This window comes from Stegastes partitus, unplaced genomic scaffold (assembly GCF_000690725.1).
Source record: "Stegastes partitus isolate 25-593 unplaced genomic scaffold, Stegastes_partitus-1.0.2 Scaffold831, whole genome shotgun sequence".
Lineage (NCBI taxonomy): Eukaryota > Metazoa > Chordata > Actinopteri > Pomacentridae > Stegastes > Stegastes partitus.
Window position 1 is genome coordinate 144,892 of NW_007578562.1, and position 23,697 is coordinate 168,588.

The following is a 23,697-nucleotide window of genomic DNA, read 5'->3' on the forward strand; positions in this document are numbered from 1 at the left end:
TGATCTGTTTTAACCAACAATCCATCACATGTGATTATAAATGCTGATAAGTGGATCAGCTGGCAGCTCTTCACCAGTGATTCAGAGGTCAGTCGGTCTCTTGTAGTCAAGTGGTTTATCTGATGAACTGAAGAGCTAAAAAGACAAAGAGGACAAACTGAAGCCAAACACAACTTGTGCAACCTGGCAACTTTTTTCTTTTTTTAAATAATGGTTTCCAGCTGCTGTCTAAAGTACAATTAAAGTATTAACAGTTTATAAATTATTCTTAAAACATCCTTCATATAAAGTGGTTCCTTATTAAAAAGGCTTTAAAAAGGACAAGTAAAATATAAGAATAAAAGCGTCCATGTCTTGTTCTTTGGATTTTGTGAAAGTTAGACAAACGTGACACATCATCTGACTGTTTCATTAGAAAATTAACCCCATGACTCACATCTGCTTTTATTTTGAAAACAGCGGCTGGAAGGCTTACTTATAGGCTGCGCAGAGCTTGACAGCAGCGAGGAGAGACGCTGACAGAGAGGAGCACAAACTTCAGTAAAAAAGGGGGTTGAACCGAGGACGTGTGGGTTCTTGGGAAAGTGGCATCTGTGTGAGGAAGTCTTCTGCTGATCATCAGCCGCTCTGGACTTCACACCGAGTCTGTGTCTCACTCAATCCGGATTCTAACCTGCTCCAAACTTCTAACCATGAGGACAAACGTATGGATTTACCAAGCTCTGCTGTGCGTTGTGGTCACTTTTATGAACACAGGTAAGATCTGAAGAGTGGATGTTGAATATCTGCATGAGCTGCAATTTCTATAGAAGTGAACTCTAGTTGGTTTATTTTTCTTCATTTTGCGCAAAAAGGTGAAAAATTGAAAAGAGAGAAAGTCAGGAAAATTACAGTGAAAAATAAAAAGCACCGAAAATGAAACAAAGTAGGGAAATGGGACTAATATTAACCCTCATTCATCTTTTTTTAATACAGGATTTTTGACATTTTCTCAGTAAAGCAGCTTCTCATACAAATGGATACACGGCTGGATAAAAAGAATCCGTTTTAATTACATTTTCTGACCTTGCGTGACATTGAATGAACTTGATCACAAACCTGATCTTGAACTGTTTGTGTTATTTTTTTGTCTGTTAACAAGCTTTAAATGACTCCAATACAAAAAGAAAAAACAAACTGGTGAAATAATTGAGCAGCTCATCAAACTCTCTATTTTAATGCCCCTTGAGGTCCCATTGTTCACTTTTACAAGCTGATGTAATAACAAACAGAGCGAGAGATAAGTTTGTTATAATTAATATTCAAGTTTCTGTCAGCACATTAATAAAAAAAAAAGCTCCGTTCCATCTGCGTAAAACCGTGCCAAAGCGCCTTTTTTTCTTCTTCTTCTTTAAGGACATCTGCTGATGTTACTGCTTTGGCATTAAACCTTTTTATATAGGTCATGGTCATGTCAGTAATAGACACTCCTGCATCTGTTGGGCCGACGCCAGCTACACACAGGATGCCTTACATGTTGTGATTTGGCAGCGCAGCACGGGGCGCACGCACGACCACCAGTCTCTTAAACGCATCCAAACGAGCTCCGTGCCTCCCCCCTCCTCCTCCTCCTCCTCCTCCTTTATGAAGCGCACATTATCTGGTGGCTTTAGAGGCTCACATCCTGCCCCGCTGACATGTCACGGAGTAAAGCACTGAATCCATAGTTACCACCTCCAGAGGGTGCCGACCCTGACCTCTGACCGCCCTGGAGTTGTAGAAAGTAAGAAAAAAAAACGCGCGCCTCGGATTGTGGTATTCGTGCCTTTTTGTCCCGGTAGAGAGATAGAAAAGGTGTGTGTGTTTGAGAGAGGTAGGAGGGGTGAGTATGGAGGTGGGGGGGTAACATCTGGCTGCTGAGCCCACTACCACATTTTGCGCTCTCTGAAGCAGATGTAATGTCTGCTTAATTCCCAGACAGAGGCACACCTTTAACCTGTTGTTCCTGCAACTTAGCTGTTCCTCCAAACTGCCTGAAAAATTATATTTCTATCATTACTATCGCTACATTTTGACATATCCAGGAAGGCTAACTACTCTTCCAGCCGACACTCTTTGCTCAAAGGCACCTAAGTGGAAGTTTCTGCGCCAGGTCAAAGTGTCGCTCCTTCACCTTTACCTATCTACATTTTTCAAACTAAACTAGATACACAATCCTGTTCCTCTAAGCCATAGCTGCCTCTTCTCATTAAATCTCACCTCGCTTTAACTCGCTGAGCACCTTTTATTATAATCTTCAGCGTCGGCAAATGTTTGGGATTTGGAGATAGCAGGAGTCTGAGTGCAAGGAGAGGAAGAGACTAAGTGAAATCTAATTGAGCAGCCTGGCCAGACATCAGGGCTGGAACAACACAGTGATGAGTGCCAGATGTGGTCCAGTGGAGCCCAAACATTAATAACACGTCCTCCCCAAAAACCATTTTCAACCACGAGGAGCCTCTAAACGCTCCACAGTTTACAATATCCTAAGTACACACACAACGTCTTGTGTCGGGTCTTGGCACAGGAGCACGTAGCTGTAACTCGGTAGCATGAGATTTTCCTCTGTGATTTATATCGCACTTGCCTCTAATTATAAACTCAAAACTATTGCAACTAAACACTCATTGCATCCAAAGACGTTGCTGTCGCGTTCGGAAACTGTATTCACAGTGGAGCTGCACTCAGGTGAAGGATGGGCTCTTAACTTTTTCCAGTGGGTAAAAAATGAATGATTTGTATCACAGAGGATTTGGGTTTAAAATATGGGTTTGTCCCGCTTTTGAACCCAGTTGGATCTCATATACATTATGCCACATCTTTGCAGTGATAGAATTCTCTTTTGATGTACTTCTTCCAAAGAAATGGCTCTCAACAAAGGCCCATAAATAAAGCAAGAATGAATTATAATGCACCTTTGACGGGTCTCCATTTTTCCACACATACTGTATATGTTTTCTAGTATGAGTCGGGTGCCAACAGCTGAGAGATAAAATGTTCAACATAAAACGTTATTGTTCAGTAGAAATTATGAGTGATGTTAAAGTTCCCCTGGGATTCTGAATTCACCTTGTTTTTTTATTTTTACCCCCAAAAAAGTCACCCTTGTTGCTCGTAATGAAATGGACTAAACTAAAAGTTGCTGTTGTGAAACAGCAGGATCTCCGCGAACACTCTACAGAGTCATGGATGCAGGATTTTGAAATAGGTTTCTGAAGGAATCCACGGATACCTATTAAATTTATCTACAATAACATGAAACCATAGTAACACAAATACCACGATGTAGTAAAAATTGATGGAAAAAGCTGATTTTGGGCTCTTTCTGAAAGCAATAAAATATGAGATATGTTTTCACGAGCATCAAAACTCCAGCTGAGGCACTGCAGCCTGTCCACGGACGTCATTCTGTTCTCCTGGCTGTCGACACAGTTCAGCGCCCAATCTGCATTTCTTTCAGGGACCTTGGATTGAAGCGGGACTGCTGGGGGGCATTTGGAGCCGGACTTTGATCCTGGACACACTTCATACTTGCTTTTCTGACACATAAACTATCTCCTTCCTCAGCTGAAGCAATTTTTTTATTTCTGTCAAGAAGTGCCTCACAGCTGAGTTTGGAGGGGTTCAGGACATGCACGAAATGTTTCAGCGTGTTTCAGCAGGGTGGACGCTGACATGCCAACAAACACTGGGCTTGAAGAAAACCGTAGCTGAAGGATGCTTATATTAAACGCTGGCCACCCAGTTCAATGTACAACAGTGAAGTTGTTTAATCTTTCACCAGCTCCTCCGTGCATAAAACCAGCTCTTCCAGTAGTGCGACTACCAGGAGAAAATTCCAGGAATGATTCTCACCAATTCGTGAAATGTTGCGCCATGTTTTCCACTGTTCCAGTAATGTTTGATGCTTTGTTAATGGAGATGCAACATGTCTGTTTAGATTCTCAGTCATCCAGGTCATGGTAATCTTGCAGCTTCAGTGGAAGGCAACTGGACTTCTTGTTTTGGTTCTTAAAGACATCAGAGTGGTTTGTTTTGTTCAGAACTGGAAAAGTGTCTTGGATGAAAGTTGAAACATCCTCAAGAACCAAAAAGAGAAGTCCAGTTGCTTTAAGCTGAAGGTCTTACCAAGATTGAACATACAACCTGAACCTTGGCCTGAACCAAACCAGGGATGCCGTCAGGCTCCAGGACAAAGTCAAAGACTGCAACAATTAGTCACATTATTGACTGCATATAAAGATGAAGGAACCTGTCATGACATTACCCACGGGTTTCCTGAAGAGCGTTTTAAAGCAGTGTGGTAACTCATGCCACCATATTGGCAGGTTTCTCCAAACTCTCGACTGATTTAAAAATGAGCAAAGAGGTGAAGCATGAGTGGAGATGACATGTGCCAGTGACTCTCCTGTGACGGTACCCAACTGTCACTTTCAAAGCAGCCATTCCCTTAATTATGCATAACCTTAAGCCTTTGTGCAATTTAAATGGATGAGTTCTTTAAAAACCGACTTTCCGTGCAGTTGTTCTGAAGGAGAAAAGTAGCCATAGAGGCCAAAACTGTTTTCCTACCAGGCTGTAAGCTTCTATATTTCTGCTGTGAAGTTGAGCATTCGATCAGGGAGGTCTGTGGGGATCGACTTGCTCTTGCACCCAGCCTCAAGTGGCCATTCAAGGAACTACAGTTTTTGGCAGTTGTCCACTGGCTTTGTTTTTGCTACTAGAGTCACAGCATATGGAACAGACAGTAAAGAGATAAAAGAAGCAAATGTTTAAGATTTGCAAGCATTTAGTTCCTGATGGTTACACGTCTGCAGATCTGGTCATGTCAATACGTAACATTTTATTGTAGTTTGACAAAATAGGACTAAATTGGTGAAACTGGGGTTTGATTAATGTAGTTTTGGTTATGACAGTCCTCATTTGTTTCCAAATCCACATTATTAACTCTGAAAACCAAGCATTGTTTGGCTTTTTTCTTTATTTTTAAGTGTGTGTGTGCCTGTCACATTTTTACTCACTGCTGGCTAATTTTCACAGCAATTTGAAGTCCTGCACCTCCATGAAAACAGCACAATCATGACTAGAATGAAACAGAACTCCAAGAACTGAAGTATGAGCAATACATTATCTATACACCACTTAATCCTTGATTATTTATTTTACAATTTAAAAAAAAAATTGTATCATGTACAACAGGCTACAAGGTGGAGCAGTGGTTAGCATCATTGCCTCGCAGCAAGAAGGTCACCAGTTCACATCTCAGTGAGAACACCCGGGATCTTTCTGTGTGGAGTTTGCATGTTCTCCCCGTGCAGTGTGGGTTCTCTCCGGGTTCTCTGGCTTCCTCCCACAAGGTCCAAAAACATGTTGAGGTTAATTGGTGATTCTAAATTGTCCGTAGGTGTGAATGTGAGTGTGCTTGTTTAAGTGTAGCCCTGTGATAGACTGGCGACCTGTCCAGGGTGTCCCCTGCCTTCACCCTAAGTCAGCTGGGATAGACTCCAGCCCCCCAAGACCCTGGTGAGGGTTAAGCGGTGTATAGACAATGGATGGATGGATGGATAATCTGATTAAAACAAACTGGTATTTTCTGTAGAATAAATTGATTTTCATAAAATATCATGATTTAAGGCCTTCTAAAGTTTTCTTTCTGTTTTTACAGCTTGTAGCTCAGACAAAAGGTGTTAATTTGGCAGCTTTTTTCCAAATATGACATGTCTTTCAAACCTGCCCACCAGTAGGTTTTGGTGTTCAGAGTGTTAAGCTGAGGGAGTTTTCAAGTCAGATTTTCAACTTTAATGGCGACGTGAATGAAGTTTATAAATCAAAAGCACACGTTTGGGTTGTCTTGTCTTCTCCTTAACCTTATTTAGAAGTCACCTGATGGCTGGTACTTGTGCCGCTGTCCCTGTTTCTCCAGCCTCTTGGTTTGTGTTTGTTTTTGGTGTCTACTACACCTCTTACTGTAGCGACTCAGATAATCTATCTTCTTGAGTTATAATTGGTCAAAATAAATATAACACTATAACAGTCCTTTGAACACTGTCCTTCCTTTGAGGTACATGGTGACACACACAACAAACTCTATATAAGATATGGACCAAAACATAGCAATCTCATGTCCTGAAACATAACAGTGAATCCAATGGACGCGCAAACACATGCAAGTTGTGTCTTTGTGTCTTGCAGGTTTCTGTAGAAAGTCTCATCAGTTATTACAGAAGTATGAAAAGACTGAGAGCCACATGCTGGTTTGCACAGACTGTCCTCAGCCCCCGTTGGTACGAAACAGCCGCTCACAGGAACACTGCGCCCGAAAATGCAAAAAGGTCAAGAAAAACTTCAACTGCAGGTGAGTCACATTTCCTTCTCTGTTTCCCTGAAGCCGCGGTTTCTTCATGTTTCTCTCCCCCCTTGCTATGCCTCTCCTTCCGTGTCTCTCATTGTATTTACATATTTCTGCTGTTTATCATTTGTTCATCTCCCAACTACTTCCCGTGTGTTTCGACAGGGCTTTCAACTTTCAAAGGCACAACAGGAAATGCCACTTGCTTCCTTTTGACCGTTTCACCCACGGTGTGCAGAAGCAGGCCAACATCAACTTCACTTTGTATGAAAAAAAAGGTACACGTCCCAACTTTCAGAGGCTTCGATGCACTTGAGTGTTTTTTTCTTTTCTCATGAGAACATTCAGGTGCAGGGGAGGGCTTTAAACAGGCAAATTGTTTGTTGGTGTTTGTGCCTCTTGCGTCGGCTCCTCACTTTTTTTTGAAGTCTTTGGATTCTCTGTTGACACAATAAAAGCAACCAAGCCTCCTCGCCCTCGCCTGCTGTTTAATCGCTTCTGCGGGGAGAGTCGCATAAACATGTAGCGGGCTTAAGAGGGGTGTAAACAAAAAAAAAGTTCATTGTTTACAGTTGAAGGCGCAAAACCTTCCTCGGGCGCAGGCTGTGGAATCTAGCACTTTAGAATTTACTGCTAAATTTACGAAAGCTCCCCTCGGTGACATTTAATGAACTTCAGGGAGTTGTCTTGTTTTGGGAACAACACACAAGCCGGGACGTGCTACACGCTCGCTGTAAAAAAAAAGTCTTTCTGACCATACATGGGAAAATGTATTCCAGGTGGTCAAGACAGATCAGCTTTTAATTGCCTGAATGCTGTGTGAATTGGCACGCTGAGAACACACATGGACAGCTTGTATCAAAACGAGAACATGAATGGATGCTTTCAAATGTTTTTTTTATGCCTTCCTTAGATTATATAAGGGAGTGCATCGTCGGCACCAAGGACAACTACAGAGGGAGGAGGTCTTGGACGAAGTCAAACATCACTTGCCAAGCGTGGTCAGATAATAACATCAATGAGCACACGTAAGTCCTAGCTTTTTTTTTTTTGTTAAAACAGTCAACAACAAGCACATTCTTACATTAAAATAGGGGATATTTATAGTACCAGTGCCTTTCTCAGCAGGACACCAGTTGTTATTTACAAGGAGCAGAATGTGTGAATCACTCCCTCCTCATTCCCACATCTTGCAGATTTGTACTCTTCAAAGCTTGCATCTCTAATCTTCAGGCTTCCACCATCTTCCTGGATGCTCCTTCTCTACTTCTGTGTCTGATACTGAGCAGGCCCCAGCGGCTGATTTATTGACGCTGGGTTCATCCTCTTGCACCTCAGGGGTTAAGGGAAGGTGGAGGCTCAGAGACAGTTGAACGTTTATCCAGAGTTAAGTCAGATTTCTTTCAACACATGCAGGGATGTCCTCCCCAATGAGTTTTTTTCATGCAGCACTGTAGGCCATCAGGTGTATCCCAAAGATGTTTTCTCTCAGCTAACAGCGAGGCCAGATCAGTGACTTTGAAAAGATGGAATCTGTGCCAGCATCTCATTAGCGGCGCTCATTAGTTACAAGATATTTTAACTGCGGCAGGGAGGAGGAGGGGGAGAGACAGAGTAATAAGAGTTTGAAGAAGTGCGGAGTGAATAATAGAAGGGAGGCAGAATGAAAGGAAGAAGGCGCAAGGATTTATAGACTGAAGTCATGTTCTGTCTGATGTCCAGCTGAGCTCACGCAGCCACAAGCATGCCGAGAGCAAACACAGGTTCCCCCTTCAATTAAAACAGATTGCAGTGTTGTTCCCCGCCGTCTCCCCGAGTCCTCTCATCACTTTCCAGAAGCAGTTGTTCACATTAGGAGTCCTTTGTCATTGTTTATTTGACACGTGGTCCCGACAGAAGGAGACTTCTATCGTCCTGAGTTGTCAGCAACTTTTAACTTTCAAAGGGTCAGAGGGAGCTTTGCTTAAGGGAGATTTAGTGCCACCATGGGGTTACCCAACATGGGACTGCCCCGCTGTGTGAGAATTACCACCATAATGAACCACGCACCATTTGAGTTTCAGGTAACTATTATTTTCATGCTTGACCGATCGCCGTGGGGCAGGGGTGATTTCTCAGGAGGTTCCCTTCCAGGAATGGGACTTCCACCTGTTGGTCTATATTTAGGGCCTGAACCAGGGCTCTAAAAGAAGTGTGTATTGATGCCCGGCCAAGCGTGGAGAATGGAATGGAACATTTCACCTCATATTAATAATAATAGATAACACTGCCATCATTTATCTTTTCCTTTAGGGACATTCTTTTATTTTTCTTCGCTGGGCAGGCGTGGAGTACTTTCAGCTACAGAAACACACCCCTGCAGGTTTAAATTCATTTTTTATTTCACGGAAAAGTTTTGACATTTAGGGAATAATACTCAGTTTCTTTCTTACTGGGAGTTAAGTGACAAGATTGATATCACTCTCATAGCTGGAGACCGTACAGATAGCTGAGATAAGCAGAAAGGCTGGACGCTGGAGGATACAGCTGTGAATTAAATCTGTTAATTTTGTGTGTTTGAGATGTGCAGGTAGACCGATTTTGTTCCATTTTTACAGAGCCAGATGGGCTAAGCCAGGCCAGAGGAAGCTAACCATCTCCTGGCTGTGGATTCTTAGTTAAAGCTCAGCTAGGCAGCATTTTTTTGGTATTACTGGGAAAAAATACATACAAAACTTTAAGCATATAGTAATTCAATATGCTTCTGGCTTCAGTACCTCCTTATGGCTCCATTTTCAGGTTGTAGAAAGTCTAACCCTTGATGGGAGATGTTGGTCAAACACAAGACTTTTCACCAATCAGAGGAGATAGCATAAAAAGCAACATAGTCCGCAGTGGGAACAAGATGCAGTTGTGCAATGGATGAGATGGAGGATGTTTGCTGGGGAGATTGATGTTTGAACCCATGGTGAAGTCACCAATGTATGTTCACTTTTAACTACATTCAGGCATCTGAAGCACCTTTTCCAGATTTCTGTCTACTGCAGCTTTGGTAGACAAAGATCAGAGAACTTTTAAGTTTCTCCTCTAACTGTTGGCAAGGAAGTGAATTAGCAAATTTCCTAAAATTTCTACCAATTCCCTTTGATCACAGGACACTGTCAAACCCTGCTTCCCAAAATCATTACTAATGTATTCAGATTTATATAGTCTTGGCCTGCTTGCTCTTGCCCCTGAGGACTTACTTCCTTTGGATGCTGAAGCATTAAAGCATGACATTTGTTCCACCAGGTGTGTATGACTAGTGATTTTGCAGCAGTTTCTTCAGGCCTAGATTTCATCTTTAGTGATATCCCAAATCTAGCCAATATGTTTCGTCGGCCCAGAGAGCAAAGCCTGTGAGCATAGTGTCTGCCTGAGCTCCAATGGGAACACACTTTGGCAAGGAGATGAATAACTGGCCAACATCTGTTAGCACAACATCATTATGGCTAACTTGCTCCCATGCTGCGGCCTTTTACGGAGTCTCACCAGATGCAACCTTTTTTTTTTTTTGTGCAAAGCGAGGAACCTTGTAATTCCATTTGTAAATTAAGGATAGTGTGTTATGATAGAAATACAGTATAGTGAGCTTGTGAGTTACACACAACAGATGTGAGTTTTGGCCTTTGGCATAATGCTGCTTTGGAGGGGAACAAGTGTTTTCTTTTAGTTACATGCATAAGTGAAATGTTGCTCTTAGACTTAACCCTGTTATATTTTGACACATGTAGGCATGGCTGAATGGTTGGAAGGTCTTTCTCACTTAAATGCCTGAGATTTCTTCCACCTTTGAGCTGAGTGATGTTGTGCATTATTGTAGAAACCTTGCGTAAGCCCCCCGGGCCACGGAGGGGAGAGCGGAGCAGACTCCCCTAAGAGTCATTGCCTGGGGTAGAGTGTAAGACAAGCTGTTGAAGGGAGGGTGGACCGTGGCTCTTTTTTTTCTTCCTATTTTTTGTCCGTGTTTTTCTTACATCATCAGTTAAACAATGAACTCTCGCCTTTTTGCTCACTCCATCATTCTCTCTTTTCCTTTTTTTTTTTTTTTTTACCTCTGGTGTAAAGTGAATCACTTGACTTGTTTCTTTTCACCCTTCGTCTATACCCAAAACCTCTGTCTTCCCTCACTGTGGGTGGGAGAGGGACTGTGGTCAGCATGGATCAGGGGGTGCTGACATGCCAGCTTTTCATCATCCTGCCACGACAGAAGACGAATTTCACAGACTGTCCATTTAGTCCAGGGATCCCATGCCGCTCCCCTTTGTTGCAGCCCATTTGTTTGGACTAGCCAGGTTCTGTTTCTTACAGTCGTCTTCGCGTTAACATGATGAAGCAGACGACAGGGAAGGATTAAGTTTAAACGTGTTCAAAGGTTGCCAGCAAAGGACCTGCTTGGATGCCTCCAAGTGGTCCATAGCATTGTTCTGTGCTGTTGGCGGTTACTGTGCTGTGACAGTCTGGCTGCTTCACACTTGAGGGATTTGGGGATATGGTTGGAACAAGTGAGGCAATCATGCAAAAGGTGCAAATCTGAAGAGGAGAAACATATTGATGACCTACTTTGCATATGAGTGTTATGACTGGTCATTCTAGGATTTAAAATGTAATCTGGTCACGCTGGAGGCACTCACATTTCACAGAGAGAGATTTGCATCTTAATGTAAATGCCCTGGTTTGTTATGGAGCGTACAAGCAGACAGGTATAGTACTGTATACACTACTGGAGCAGCCAAGTGTGGAAGTACTCCTGGATATTTATTTGTACAGCTTTACAGTATCAGCTAACACATTCAATAATGTCTTTCTGCACCCCTGTAGGTTTTATCCAGATAGGTACCCGACGCAAGATCTGAGGGAGAACTTCTGTCGAAATCCCAACAACGATCCTGGTGGTCCGTGGTGCTACACCACCGACCCCAATGTACGAGCCGAGGAGTGTGGCATACCACAGTGTTCAGAGGGTAAAATATCATTACTGGACAATAAGATTCAGACAAAATAAAGCTAAAACTGAGAGACCATTGAGCGTTTAATCAGTGGTTTATTTCTTCTTACAAGTCATAAGTTTTGTTTGCATTCCTCAGCAGAGAAAAGAACGTTTTTAATAACTGTTGCGTCTTTGTCCACAGACGTCTGCATGACGTGCAATGGGGAAGATTATCAGGGCAAAATGGACCATACAGAGAGCGGCAAGGAGTGCCAGAGATGGGACTCAGTGAGGCCTCACAAACACCACTTCCAGCCCAAAAAGTAAGCTGCAAATCACATAGAAATCTTTCTCACAGACACCACCGGCACACACCCATGACAGATGCTTAAATAAATGACGCTAATACTCCAGAGAGGTAGACCTCACCAGTTGTTATGGCTTACTTTTCTCTTTACTTTTTTTTCTTTCCATTGTATCCTCTCTGTCCCTTCTCTTGTCAGGTATCGGGACAAAGATTTAAAGGACAACTACTGTCGGAACCCGGATAATCGTCTCCGTCCCTGGTGCTACACCATGGATCCCAAAACTCCATGGGAGTACTGTAACATCACCATGTGTGGTAAGGGCCTGTGCACTGTGTATACTCCAGATCTAGAGCTTGAGCTTTGTGGACAAATTGTTCAAACAGATTAACAGAAGACCTAATTATTGTTTTACTTTGATTCATGATTCTGGTGGTGTTTTTTTCTCAACATCTATTACCCTTACAACCTTATGACAATGTGTCACACAGTTAGGAATCTGTTTGAAATTTAGAAGTGGACGTGATGATGATGGAGGATGCCTTGGTTTTTGGCCTGACAAATGGTGGTTTTGTATCACCATCAAGTTGTGCCAGGAGATTTGTTGCATACAGGACTTTTGTGGTTTTGGGGTACTTGTGGTCGACTGAGTACAAAAGCTCTCCTTCTCTCCTGCAGAGTCGCGTTAGACTTTTGTTTACCCGACTGGATGTTTAATGTGGTGTTTGGCTTCAAATCCTTCTACCTCAACAAGGAAGAGTAAATAGGTTGTTTGTAAATGGGAAGGTCTGACTTCAGAGAGCCGAAGTGTTTAACTGAGGCCATTCAGGGCTATAAAATGGAGGACAACAATAGAGGCTACTATACCAAGATGCCTCACATAGGCACTGGAAGCTCTAATCGTTGTTCTAGTGGTGTGAATGTCGCTTTTGAAAGCATGATATATGCAGACAAATTAAAGGAAGAACCTGAATTAATGTGCGAAGAGCAAATCAATTGCAGATGCTTCCTTACAGGGCTCAGGGGGTCGATGAATGGTTTGATGAACACAAAAGTGATGTGAATCATATGCTACGGCTTTGACAGTCACCAGATCTCAACACAGCTGAACAGCAACGGACCGACATGTTAGACAGCACACTCCTCCACCATCATCGCAACACCAGATGAGGGAATATCTTTTGGGAAATGGTGTTTTTTCTTTTTTTTAATCAGAAAATTGAAATGAAGATATCAACATTAGAAATTGAGATGGACTTTTTTACTGGTTTGGGGGGAAAAACCTCAAAAGATACATCAACAATGAATCTGTCAGTCATTAGATACTCCACGTGACTCACGTCACAAATGGCAGCATCTGACTGAGTTGGAGTTTAGATAACTTTTGCCTTCATTTATAATATGAAAGACAGAGTCAAAGGAAAAACAGTGGAGAGCAAAAAGAGGTCATGCCATTTGAGAATTTGTTCATTTTTTTTTTGGAGAAAGTGCATTGATATATTCCCACATGGACGCCCACAAACACACGGCGCATCTCTCTTTGTCTCTGTCAGACACATACACACACGTACTTTACAGAACAGGTTATGATTTACTGCGAGGGTGGAGGATCTGCATTTGTCCAGATGTGTGTATCCCTCAATGCCTGCCCTCAGAAAGATAAAAACCACTGACCTGTACTACACAGTGCACACAGACACTGGCATGCATTACATCAAACCGAAGAATCCCTCTTTTCCACCCGCCTTCTCGTTTCGGCCTCAAAACATTCCCTTGCCTCCTCCATCTTCTCCCATCTCATTTGTCAAAGGCTAAAGAAACAGAGACAGAAATCCGGAGGGGAGAAGTCGCTCCCTATGAACTGCTACCCCTGCACTGCGAAAAAGCAGAATTCCATCTGAAGATGTTTGGAATAGTTTGCCAGTGGATAAAGTTGCCCGAGCCAGACCAGGTTGGATGTGATATCTTTCGCTGGCCAGCAATAAACAAATTCCCCAGAAACAGAACTCTGTAGAAGCAAAGGTATAAATATGATGATTGTAACAAAGCTGTTGCTGTCAACAAGCTAAGCAGCTCCTTATTGTTGTGGATGTCCCAATGTGCAAGAATGTAGGACAGCAGTGTTGTGAATACACGGAAAGGTTCCTATCGCAATACAAGCCGGAGGGAGTGCTACTGTTTTTGATCATCTGTCTCTATGTTAAACATGACACATTCTTCTGCGGATTAAAATCTCCCTCCTTCCCTCCCTCCCTCATTCCTGCCTCCAGTTTCTGCACCTCTCTTTTTCAGCGACTTTACCTTCTTTCTCAAGCTTCCCCTCACTATTACATTTTCCTGTTGCAGACTCAGACCCCAGCGAGGACTCTGATGTCAACATAACAACGTCCTGCGTCCAGGGAAAGGGCACAGATTACCGAGGCACAATGAATGTCACTCCAGAGGGTGTGACATGTCAGCGCTGGGACTCTCAGTTCCCCCATAACCACTCCTTCCTTCCTCAGAACTTCAAGTGCAAGTGAGTAATGTTTGTTTCATAGTGCGGATTCAGTTCTCTCTGCAGCGTCAAGTAGGACATTTTTGTGGATTTGAAATGCCTTACAGAGGATTAATGAAAGTGAAACTTGCAAGCTTTGCTGTAAAAAAAACACAGTCGTCAGCACCATCATTTAAATTGTAGTTTGTGTGTGTGTTATAGAGACCTCAGAGAGAATTACTGCCGTAACCCCGATGGCGCAGATTACCCATGGTGCTTCACTACAGACCCAAATCAGAGGATAGCCAACTGCAGCCACATTCCCAGGTGTGATGCAGAGGACACGCAAAAAATAGGTAAAATACTCCAAAATACTCAGAGATATTTTTGAATGTGCACTTATTGGCTTTCTTCTTCAGGATTACATGTGACAAGTTACAGCACTTGTGTGTGTATGCTAAACATGTAGCCAGCCACCTGTTAGCTTAGCATAAAGTTTTGAGGAAAAAAAAGAATAATAGCAAGCCTGGGTATTATTATTCATTGAAAAATCCACCAACTGCTATCGCTAAAGATCACTAATTAACATGATGCATTTTGTTTATTTAGTCCATGCAGAAACAAGTCTAAGAACAAGCCAGAGTTTTGTCATAACTGTGAAGTTGCCAAGTAGCCAATGGATGCTCTTTAAAAGTCACAGCCACAAAAAAGCGAGCCCTCACCTCAAACCACCATGTGTTGTTTTTGTATTTTGGCTTTACATGAATTACAGCATGCTGCATACAGAAGTGTGAATTTTCTCACCATCAGACTTTCAGAGCCAGGCTAACTGTTTCCCCTTAATCCCGGTCTTTAGTCTTTAATGACAGTAATTTTCTCACCAAACTCTTGCCAAAAGCATATTTCCAAAATGTCAAACCATTCCCTTCAAACAACCAGAGTGTTTTCCAAGTACCAAACATCCAAGAAATGGCAAGCATTGTGTCAATTACTAACAAATTTCCATGTTGTTTCCTGAAAAACAAAAATACGAAAAGCTGAACCACAGATGCTTTAAAAGACTTGTCATGTTTGTGCAAAGTGGGATTACACAGACACTTTCTATGTTGCTCTCGTAGGACTGAGCCACTTGGCAGCGTGCTGCCCAATGAATTCCATTTCATGGAAGAACAACAACACCAGACTTTGGCAAGAGTGTTCGCTGTCATTTCCCATGTTTCTCTGCTTTACATTTCAGAAGACCACACGTGTCACAAAGCAGCCAGTCGGTTTGTTTCCAAAGGCCCGCTTCTGATTCTGTTTAAGAACAGACGTAGAAAGGTTTAAATGTTATATTATATTTGAGAACCACCAGTTACACCGAGGCCCTTGACGTTAAATTGATCCAAACCACAAAGAGTAGCACACACCCAAATCCCTACTTTGTGTCTGCGAGAGCATGGATGTTTTTTGCGAGTATGCCCACTTACTGAAGTCATTTAGGTGTTTGAAAAACTGCCAGGCTCGGTAATTCTCAGCACTCCTGGGAATATTTAATAGTGCTGTCTAAAATAACGTTATCTTGATCTTCCGCAGAGTGTTATGAAGATAACGGAGAGATGTACCGGGGCACTTTATCCACAACTCGATCAGGGATTCCCTGTGCAGACTGGTCACATCACATAAACAGGTAACAATTTACTCTGCAGAGATTTTTATTGTGTTGCCCTCCTCGCTAACCCCCAGTCAAGTTGCAGCTGTTCTGAGAAGCACTGTTTCCTAGAGAGACTGACATTCTTTTCAGCTCAGTTGATGAGTGTTTGTTGACAACTTAGCTCCCATTGCCTTGTGAAAATCCCTTTCATATGAATGAGGCGAAGCAGTGAAAACAAACAGCGAGAGGAAATCAGGGGGTTCCTCGGGGGTCAATAACAGGTCCAATTATTATTCATCTAACTGACGAGAGGAAACCCTGGGGTGCTTTGAGGGTGACCCATCCTGACGGAGAGGTTGCCCACTCCGCGGCTGTTGCTTCATGCCGCAGTCAGGCTGTTGGAATTACTTAATTTACAGGAATTTTAAAAGCCAAAATGGCACAGACAGATGGACATGTTCCAGAGCCGACCCCTGACCCCAGGAAGTGCTTTCTGAGGAAAGCAGATCAAAGCCAATCAGCTCCCTCGCATAGACTGCAGCCAGCAAGTCTACCCTGCTCAAGGTCAAGGGTCATCGCAGGAGAAACTGCTGAGAGCTACAGCTTGTTTAACATTCTCCTGGGAAGCGGAATTATCTCCATTCACTGACAAATTGTTGCCCATCACTAAGCATTATTTTTGCGTGTGTGTGTCCAAACTCCTACCTAGTAATTGCTTTTCTGGGATATTTTGGATATCTGAGAAGATTACGTTTAATTCTTGTAGAGCCAAGTGGAGCGCTGCAAAAAGACACCGCGATTAGATGTGAATTCCTACCAATCGAGTGCACAACCAGATCGTTCCATGGAGGATGTGGCTCCTGTTGGTCTGAGCCCTGCTGAATGCTTAGACTGCATACTTTCATACTCCCATGAGCACTCTTCGCAAAACTCTGTTTCCTTCTACGGGCTCTGTGCAGCAAATGTAGAGGATTCATTGCACTATAGGAAAGCCAGAGTCAGACTTTCCAGGCATACTTACAGTGTGCGCGCGCTATACGTGCGTGACGGTGTGTGCGCGGCTCCATGTATACACAGGCTTGTGTGTTTTTAGAGTGTAAGAGTGTGTGAATCTTTATGAGACGTGACCCAGTGTTAGTTCTGATACACTGTGTGCAAAATAACAAATGGAATATGAGATTCTGTATTTGTGTGTTTTACAGTGGGGATTCTCACTCTACAATATCCTATGTAGGGCTGGAGAAGAACTACTGCCGGAACCCAGACCGGGACAAGCATGGCCCCTGGTGTTACACCAATCCAAATAACCGCTTGGCCTGGGACTACTGCAAACTGAAGCACTGTGAGTGACGTAAATAAGCTTGTATCCTCTAATGTCCAACTCTGTAAGTAGACACATCTGTGTTCACCAGAGGAGAGGGGCCATGAATTATGCACCTGATGCAATTTTGTAGTAATCTTTTAAAGCTGCAGAAGCCAGAAATATGGAAAAGACTAAATTAAGAAAAAAAGAAACAGTAGAAGTTGAAAATATACAGCCGTCCTCCTGCAGCTCTCCCCTCTCCGTTCTCAGCCCCTCAAACCGGACAAGCACGCACTTCAAGCATGCAATGCCGAGCTAAAAGTCAACATCTCAGGATTCAAACCCCACTTAGTGAAAGTCCTCCACATCCTACTGTCACAGTAGAATGTGTTGCCATTTATTCTAAGTGAAGTGACCTGTGACATGTAATCGATTTTCTAAAGGCTGAAAACAGAAAATGTCCTTTTGCCTGGCCCAGCTTTCAGTGACAAATGTGTCATGCAAAAAACAAAACAAACAAACAACAACAGACAGATCTGCTGTGAACAAAGGTCCAAACTCTCAAACAAGGTGTCACAATGGCGAGCTGCACAAACCAAAAATTATGGATGACAGTTGTTTTTAAAAGGGACCTGTAATAACTGATGCAGCTTGATTGGAAATCAGCGCTGGCGTACTGGTTTAATCGGTAAGGGTGAAAGGCAGGATGGGAGAGAAGATTTTAAGGTCGAGGGTCCAAGTGCAGGCCCCAATCATAAACTGTATACGACCTATAGCATCAATCACAGAAAAGGTTTGCATTTGTATCATTTAGCACCCAAAAAGGGGGAAAGGACTATAACACCACAGGGCTATAACAAATTCAAAAGAATCCATTTATTTCCACAACAGGAAGACTGTCCTCTCTGCTATCTGAGCTACACATGTGCTTACATGCTAACTAGCATGTACCTGCCGAGGAGTTGCGTTTTGTCACATCAAAATGAGCAGGAAAATATCGTCAAATTTACAGTTTATTTGAAAAAAAAAGTGAAATAATTGAATATTTTAGTTGCAAAACTAGTCCACTCTGTTACTCATTACAACCAAATGACGACTAACAAGTGCTGTTCATGTGTATGGTAAGCATGTAGCCAGCTAGAACCAGCAGCTAACTAGCCTTCGTTAGCTCAGACTCATCACACTTGTACAACCACAACATTTCATCTTTACGCATCAGTTTTTGTGCAGGCTAAACAAAAGAGATATAACAGATAAATTAATGAGTTTTACAAGTGCTGGTAGGCATATTTTGCTGCCAGAGAGAGACAGGCTAACTTTGCCTCCTGTTTTCCAGTCTTTGCGCTAAGCTAAGCTAAGCTAACTAGCTGGTAACAGGTCTTTCAGAAGTAGGTCAGGAATGTTGGACAGTAGTCCAACAATGGAAGCTTGTTGTCAACCTGAAGAGGGTTGAAGATGATTTCTTTACATTTACAGCACAAAGACTTCACAGGCCTTCCCCCGACCGTTCAAATACGAATTCTTGAAAAGCATGTAATGGCAGAAGAAGACTCCGTTGTTGTCTGTGTGTAGTGCAGTGAAATAACACAAGTGCTTTAGGTTTGCAGCTTTTGTTGACTTCACCTAAAATGTCATAACTGTGTTTTTTTGCACAGCTTGCCTGGTGGTTTACGTAATGTTAGCTGCGGTTTTGTCCAATTGGCAGCGAATACACGATGCTCAAACAGCAAACAGATGCGGGTCTCTGCTGCCATCCTTTTATTTGAGAAAACACACACTCGGACCGCTGGACCCAACATTTTCTTTGGCTGGTTTCAATCTGGCTGTGCCGAAGAGCCTCTTTTGAATGGCCGCACAATAATTTCCATAATGTAAAACATGTCTTCCATGAAGTTTTTGAGGTCTTGAGCAAATTTATTTGCTGCGCTTGCTGACAGTGATAGCTTCCAACAATGATTCAGATGCAGAGATAAGTCTTTATAAAGTATAAGAGGTTGTTGTTTTCACAGACTTTGTGTGTCAATGTATGGTCCGTGGTCTGAGTTATGTCTTGCCGCTGTGGGGTCTCTTCTTATTGTTGTGGTTTGCTTTACTTCTATCAGGCGAATCATCTACAGTGGCTCCTCAACCAAACAGTGAGTGCCTCTTCTTCCTCTTTTTTTAATCTCTGATCTTGTCACTTTTCCTTTTAATGCTTTCTATGAAATCCTTCTGTTGCTTTTACCTGATGAGGCAGATCATATTTATGCCTACCTTCTGAAATTCTAACATTTTCTCATTGAAATGTAAAATAAAATGCGTCCATCTAACATACAATATTCATTATATCTTCTTGTTTAGGTCTGACTAGGCCCAAGATCTCCTGCTTTGTGCATATAAACACCAGAATAGTCGGAGGACATCAAGTGCGAGGAAGAGATGGCAGCTGGGTTGTAAGCATCCAACGAGAGTAAGTCATTTTATGTTTGTTTGATGTGTGTTTTTCAGAATGTCCTTATGCAAAGTAATGTAATGAATAAAATGATCTTCCTACTTTTCCTCAGGAAGGTTCACTTGTGTGGCGGCTCACTGATCAGAGAAGATTGGGTTTTGACAGACCAACAGTGCTTCACTTCCTGGTAATGCTCCACCTTCTGTTATTTCCTTGTGTTCTCTGTTTGACTTAACTCTGCTCCCCATCTTTCAAACAGCCTCATTTCGCTGTTTCTGTTTAATATTGTTCAGAGCGAACATGAGGGCTGCAATCTGTTTACTGAAAGTTATGTTCTCCCAGACAGACCTGCCTTAAGAAATGGATAAAATGTTTTTAGACTGCAGATCTGTTTAACTTCTGTTAGTCATTCTGTACATATAATATCACAGTATCACTGCTGTCATCAGCAGCAGTGGCTTTAATGAAAAGTACCGTATCTCCGAGAACACTGAAAATATTACATATGGTGTAGATCAGCAGCTCGTGTTTGTAGAGTCAAGACACAGCTTGCTTTTTTTTTTAAAAGTTCATGTTCGACGTAGCCTGTGCAAATGGTTATGTTATAACAAAGTATTGCTTTCAATATTTAATTCACCAACATCATGTTTGTTTTGGAAAAAGTTGTAAATCAATGAATACTGAAAAGTGTTTAAAAATGGCTGTATATGTTAAGAGTTCTTCTTGACGGTGCAATGACTAGTTACATGCTGTACAATAACATCTTAGCAAGTAAAGCTGCTGTTGATGTGAGCAAGAATCATGTACTTTAGGTCTACTTAGAAACCCTGTCCGATGTTAATTGACTTATTCAGTTTGTTCACATGTTTATACAGTGTTTTTATATACCAGAAGACATATCGTAAACAAAAAAGGAAGTGCATTACATAGCTGAGCATTTCCACCTCACAGAGTTCCAATGATCTTCCCAGGATCAGTTTCAGACAGCCAAGCTTTCATACGTAACACATCTGAAGAACTAATCCTGTCACCTTGCAGGATGGGGCTTTCTGTGTCATTATTCTTCTTCAGGATCTTTTACTAAATTGTGCACATATGGCTAATTAGTCCGATAGTACAACTTGCCATTGTGTATCGTGGAATAGTTTCACAGTATTTGAGAAAAGTCGTAGGTGAGCTGGTGTGCTCGAGATGCAGCAAGCGGAGGAAGAGTGGGTAGTGAGAGAGGCAGGGATACTAGATTTAAAAAAAAAACAAAAAACTTCTAAATATTTAATTTTAATAAACAAAATTGAGTTTTTAGGGGAGTTTCAAGGAGAAAGTTAAATTCCTGGTCAGTTAAATCTGTCTTTCGGAGCACTGGTCCACTCTATGTGTCACAAACATGTACGATTCTGTCTTACGCTGCTTCTTGTGGTCGTCAGTGTTCCAGATCTCCGGGATTACAGCGTACAGGTCGGTCTGCGCCACCTCAATGAGTCTTCAAGTCATCCAAGGCTGCGTATCTCTCGACTGATCTGTGGCCCAGAAGGATCCAATCTGGTTATGCTGAAACTAGCAGAGTAAGTACTCACTGGATTCCCACTAACTGAATCTTCTGATATTATTCTATAAACCACTTATATGGAATGCTGTGTATCATAGTACCTACCATTAATAGATTTTAGGCCTTTAAAAGCATGAAAGGCCTGTTTTCATTCCATACAGGATGTCTAGATGCAGTTTTTATTGTTTTGTTAGAAGACTTTATAATAGTTTTATCTAAAAAAGGAACTAAATGAGAGACATGTCATGTACAAACAACACTTTCTGCTTATATTTCATGACTATTCCTGTTTGTTCTAGTCCTGCCCCTGTGTCTGAGGGTGCCTCCACCATTCACCTTCCAGTAAAAGAGTGTCACATCACCGAAGGCACCAACTGCACCATGTATGGATGGGGGGAAACCAAAAGTACTGCCTTTCTTCACCCACATGTCGAACCACTTTCCATGTTCATAGAAATTCAAACAAAACCAATTCTTTAACATTCCCTACTCATGTTTTTTTTTTCCTTCTTCTGTGTTCAGATACAGGATACGATGAAGCACTCAACACTGTGACCATGCCCATGGTCAACAATGACATGTGCTCGCAAATCAAAGGGGACGCCGGGGAAAGCAGAATATGTGCCGGCGGCAACAGAGGAGAAGGTGTATGTGATGTAAGGAGCATGAAACAGACAAACAGCATGAGTTAGCAGCACTTAAAGGATCATTTCACCCAAATAACAAACACTTTGAGTTAGAATCCCACTGAAAATGATTGATCCTGACTTTTTAAAATGTATTTTCACAATTTTCTTTTTATTTTATTGTTAGCAGATGCTTCAATGACAGCCATCTTAAATTTATTTATACTGGCTGAAATTGTGAAATCTGTTTTTTTAATGTGGGTGAGCTGACCTTTTAAGAATTGCGTCAGTGTTTCACACAATAGCACAGATACACGGCAGTATGTTTACGCCCTTTGGACATTATTTTCTTGCAGAAAGACAACGGCGGTCCGCTAGTTTGTCAAGAGCACGAGCGCAAAGTCATCATCGGCGTGAGCATCCAAAGGACAAAATGTGCCTCATCGCAGCCTGCGCTTTTTGTCAACGTTGCCTTTTACTCAGAGTGGATATACAAAGTGTTCAAACTTTACCCCAGTTTGGAGAGGAACTGATAGTGTGGTGTGAAAAACTACCCCACACAGCCTGGAAGAGGCAAGGGGGGGGCAACTTGGGCCAAGAAACTCTCCGATGTGGACCATGGGGGAGGAGAAAAGAGGAAACAAACCTGATGGAAAGTGGCCATTTTGGAATTTTGTTGCTGAATTTGTCATTTTTCGGAAAGGACGAAGACTTGTGATTGGAGACTGGAAATGGAATCTCACCCCGTCTTCCACTTTGCAGATGAGGAGATCCAGGTAGTTAGCCTTAACACCCTTTCTACAACCAAAGTCTTGGGCACATGGACGGCGAACAAATTGTATTTTGACATGTTCAGAGTTTCTGAAGCCATGCAAGCAAAGACAATGACACTTGTGATTCAGTATTATCTCCTGGAATATACTTGAACCCAACTCCTTGGCGGTTACCAATTACGGTGGCCTTCGTTGACTGGGATTTTCTTTCTTCTTCTTCTTTTTTTTTTTAAATGTGTTGAGCTGGACTACAAAATGTGTCTTTTAACCTTTATAACAAGTTGTGCGGACAGACAGAAATGTCAACATATCTGGTTTTAGGATACCGCACAACCTATGGCGATACCATAAAGGAGGAAAATAGAAGAATGAAAATGTCATTATGAAGTCAGTATTAGGTTCCCTTTGAGAAAATAGTGATTAAACCAGAGGTTAAACTTTGGCTCCAGATATACCAGTAGCTATATATGAAGAATACACTGCTTGAAAAGCCAGCTGCAGCAGCCTTGGCAAACCCGGTAGTGCTAATTGTGTGCAGTAGCTGAACTACCTTTTCCCTAGTTAGCTGTAACTGTTAGTTTCCCCATGAGAGGGTCTAAGTAGGACTGAGCAAACTGCTCCAAATCTTATGCTAATATTTGTAGCATGAGAGAGAGAAGAGCCATGCCAAATATAACATGGCTATTTGGTCTCCGGTTTGGAGGGAACTGTGGCCCCTGGTGGGCTGTGTGTGGTCAGTAGGATGTTTTATACTTTTATTTAGTTTCATGGAAAGTGACTCCGTGTGTACATACCTGCAGATTTATTATGGTTCTGCCGTGCTGTAAGATTTTATAGGTCTTATAGATCTGGAATATTTTGGGCTCACTTAGTAACGTCAGATTGGCTTTTTTTTCGTGCTTCTGATTATGTTTAATATTTAAAGAGACGGTAGTTTGTAAGTAGTAGTAATGTATATTTATTTTTTTAATTAGCAGAAATGAATCCATATTTTGATGTGATATTTAGACTGTGGTTTCTTTATTCTGAGAATTAAAGGCACCCAAATAACCAGGGTGTACTAAGACTTGACACTTAAAACAATATACTGGGTACATTATAGCTCCTATGGGCTGACTTCTTAAATTATTGATGCGTGGTTCATACTGAGTTCCTCTTGTTCTGCCCCGTGTTGAATTTAAATCAGATTTTTAAGAGAGGGACGCAGTTAAACCTGCATCTGCCGTACGAACAAATCCACAACACAAAAAGTATCGTCAAAGATGTGCGATTTAGTCATAAAGGCATGA

The 23,697-nt window shown here is 42.1% G+C and overlaps 1 protein-coding gene across 1 annotated transcript; it reads left to right on the top strand.

Annotated features, from left to right (window-relative positions):
• The first annotated feature begins 573 nt into the window (after positions 1-573).
• On the top strand, positions 574-23,409 carry LOC103365344 (hepatocyte growth factor-like). Its single transcript, XM_008292765.1, has 18 exons — positions 574-756; positions 6,211-6,373; positions 6,533-6,645; positions 7,281-7,395; positions 11,207-11,349; positions 11,518-11,638; positions 11,819-11,937; positions 13,967-14,138; positions 14,301-14,452; positions 15,672-15,765; positions 16,932-17,071; positions 19,135-19,167; positions 19,373-19,481; positions 19,576-19,650; positions 20,888-21,025; positions 21,309-21,415; positions 21,532-21,665; positions 21,992-23,409. The coding sequence occupies exons 1-18, from the start codon at positions 693-695 to the stop codon at positions 22,166-22,168; spliced, it is 2,169 nt and encodes a 722-aa protein (XP_008290987.1). The 5' UTR covers positions 574-692; the 3' UTR covers positions 22,169-23,409.
• Positions 23,410-23,697: the final 288 nt, after the last annotated feature.

Bases quoted from the DNA above. Each gene is read 5' to 3' on its own strand.
- LOC103365344 (XM_008292765.1), top strand. From the start codon at position 693: ATGAGGACAAACGTATGGATTTACCAAGCTCTGCTGTGCGTTGTGGTC. The intron at 757-6,210 runs GTAAGATCTGAA...TGTGTCTTGCAG, and splicing joins GGTCACTTTTATGAACACAG to GTTTCTGTAGAAAGTCTCAT. The intron at 21,666-21,991 runs GTAAGGAGCATG...ATTTTCTTGCAG, and splicing joins GAGGAGAAGGTGTATGTGAT to AAAGACAACGGCGGTCCGCT.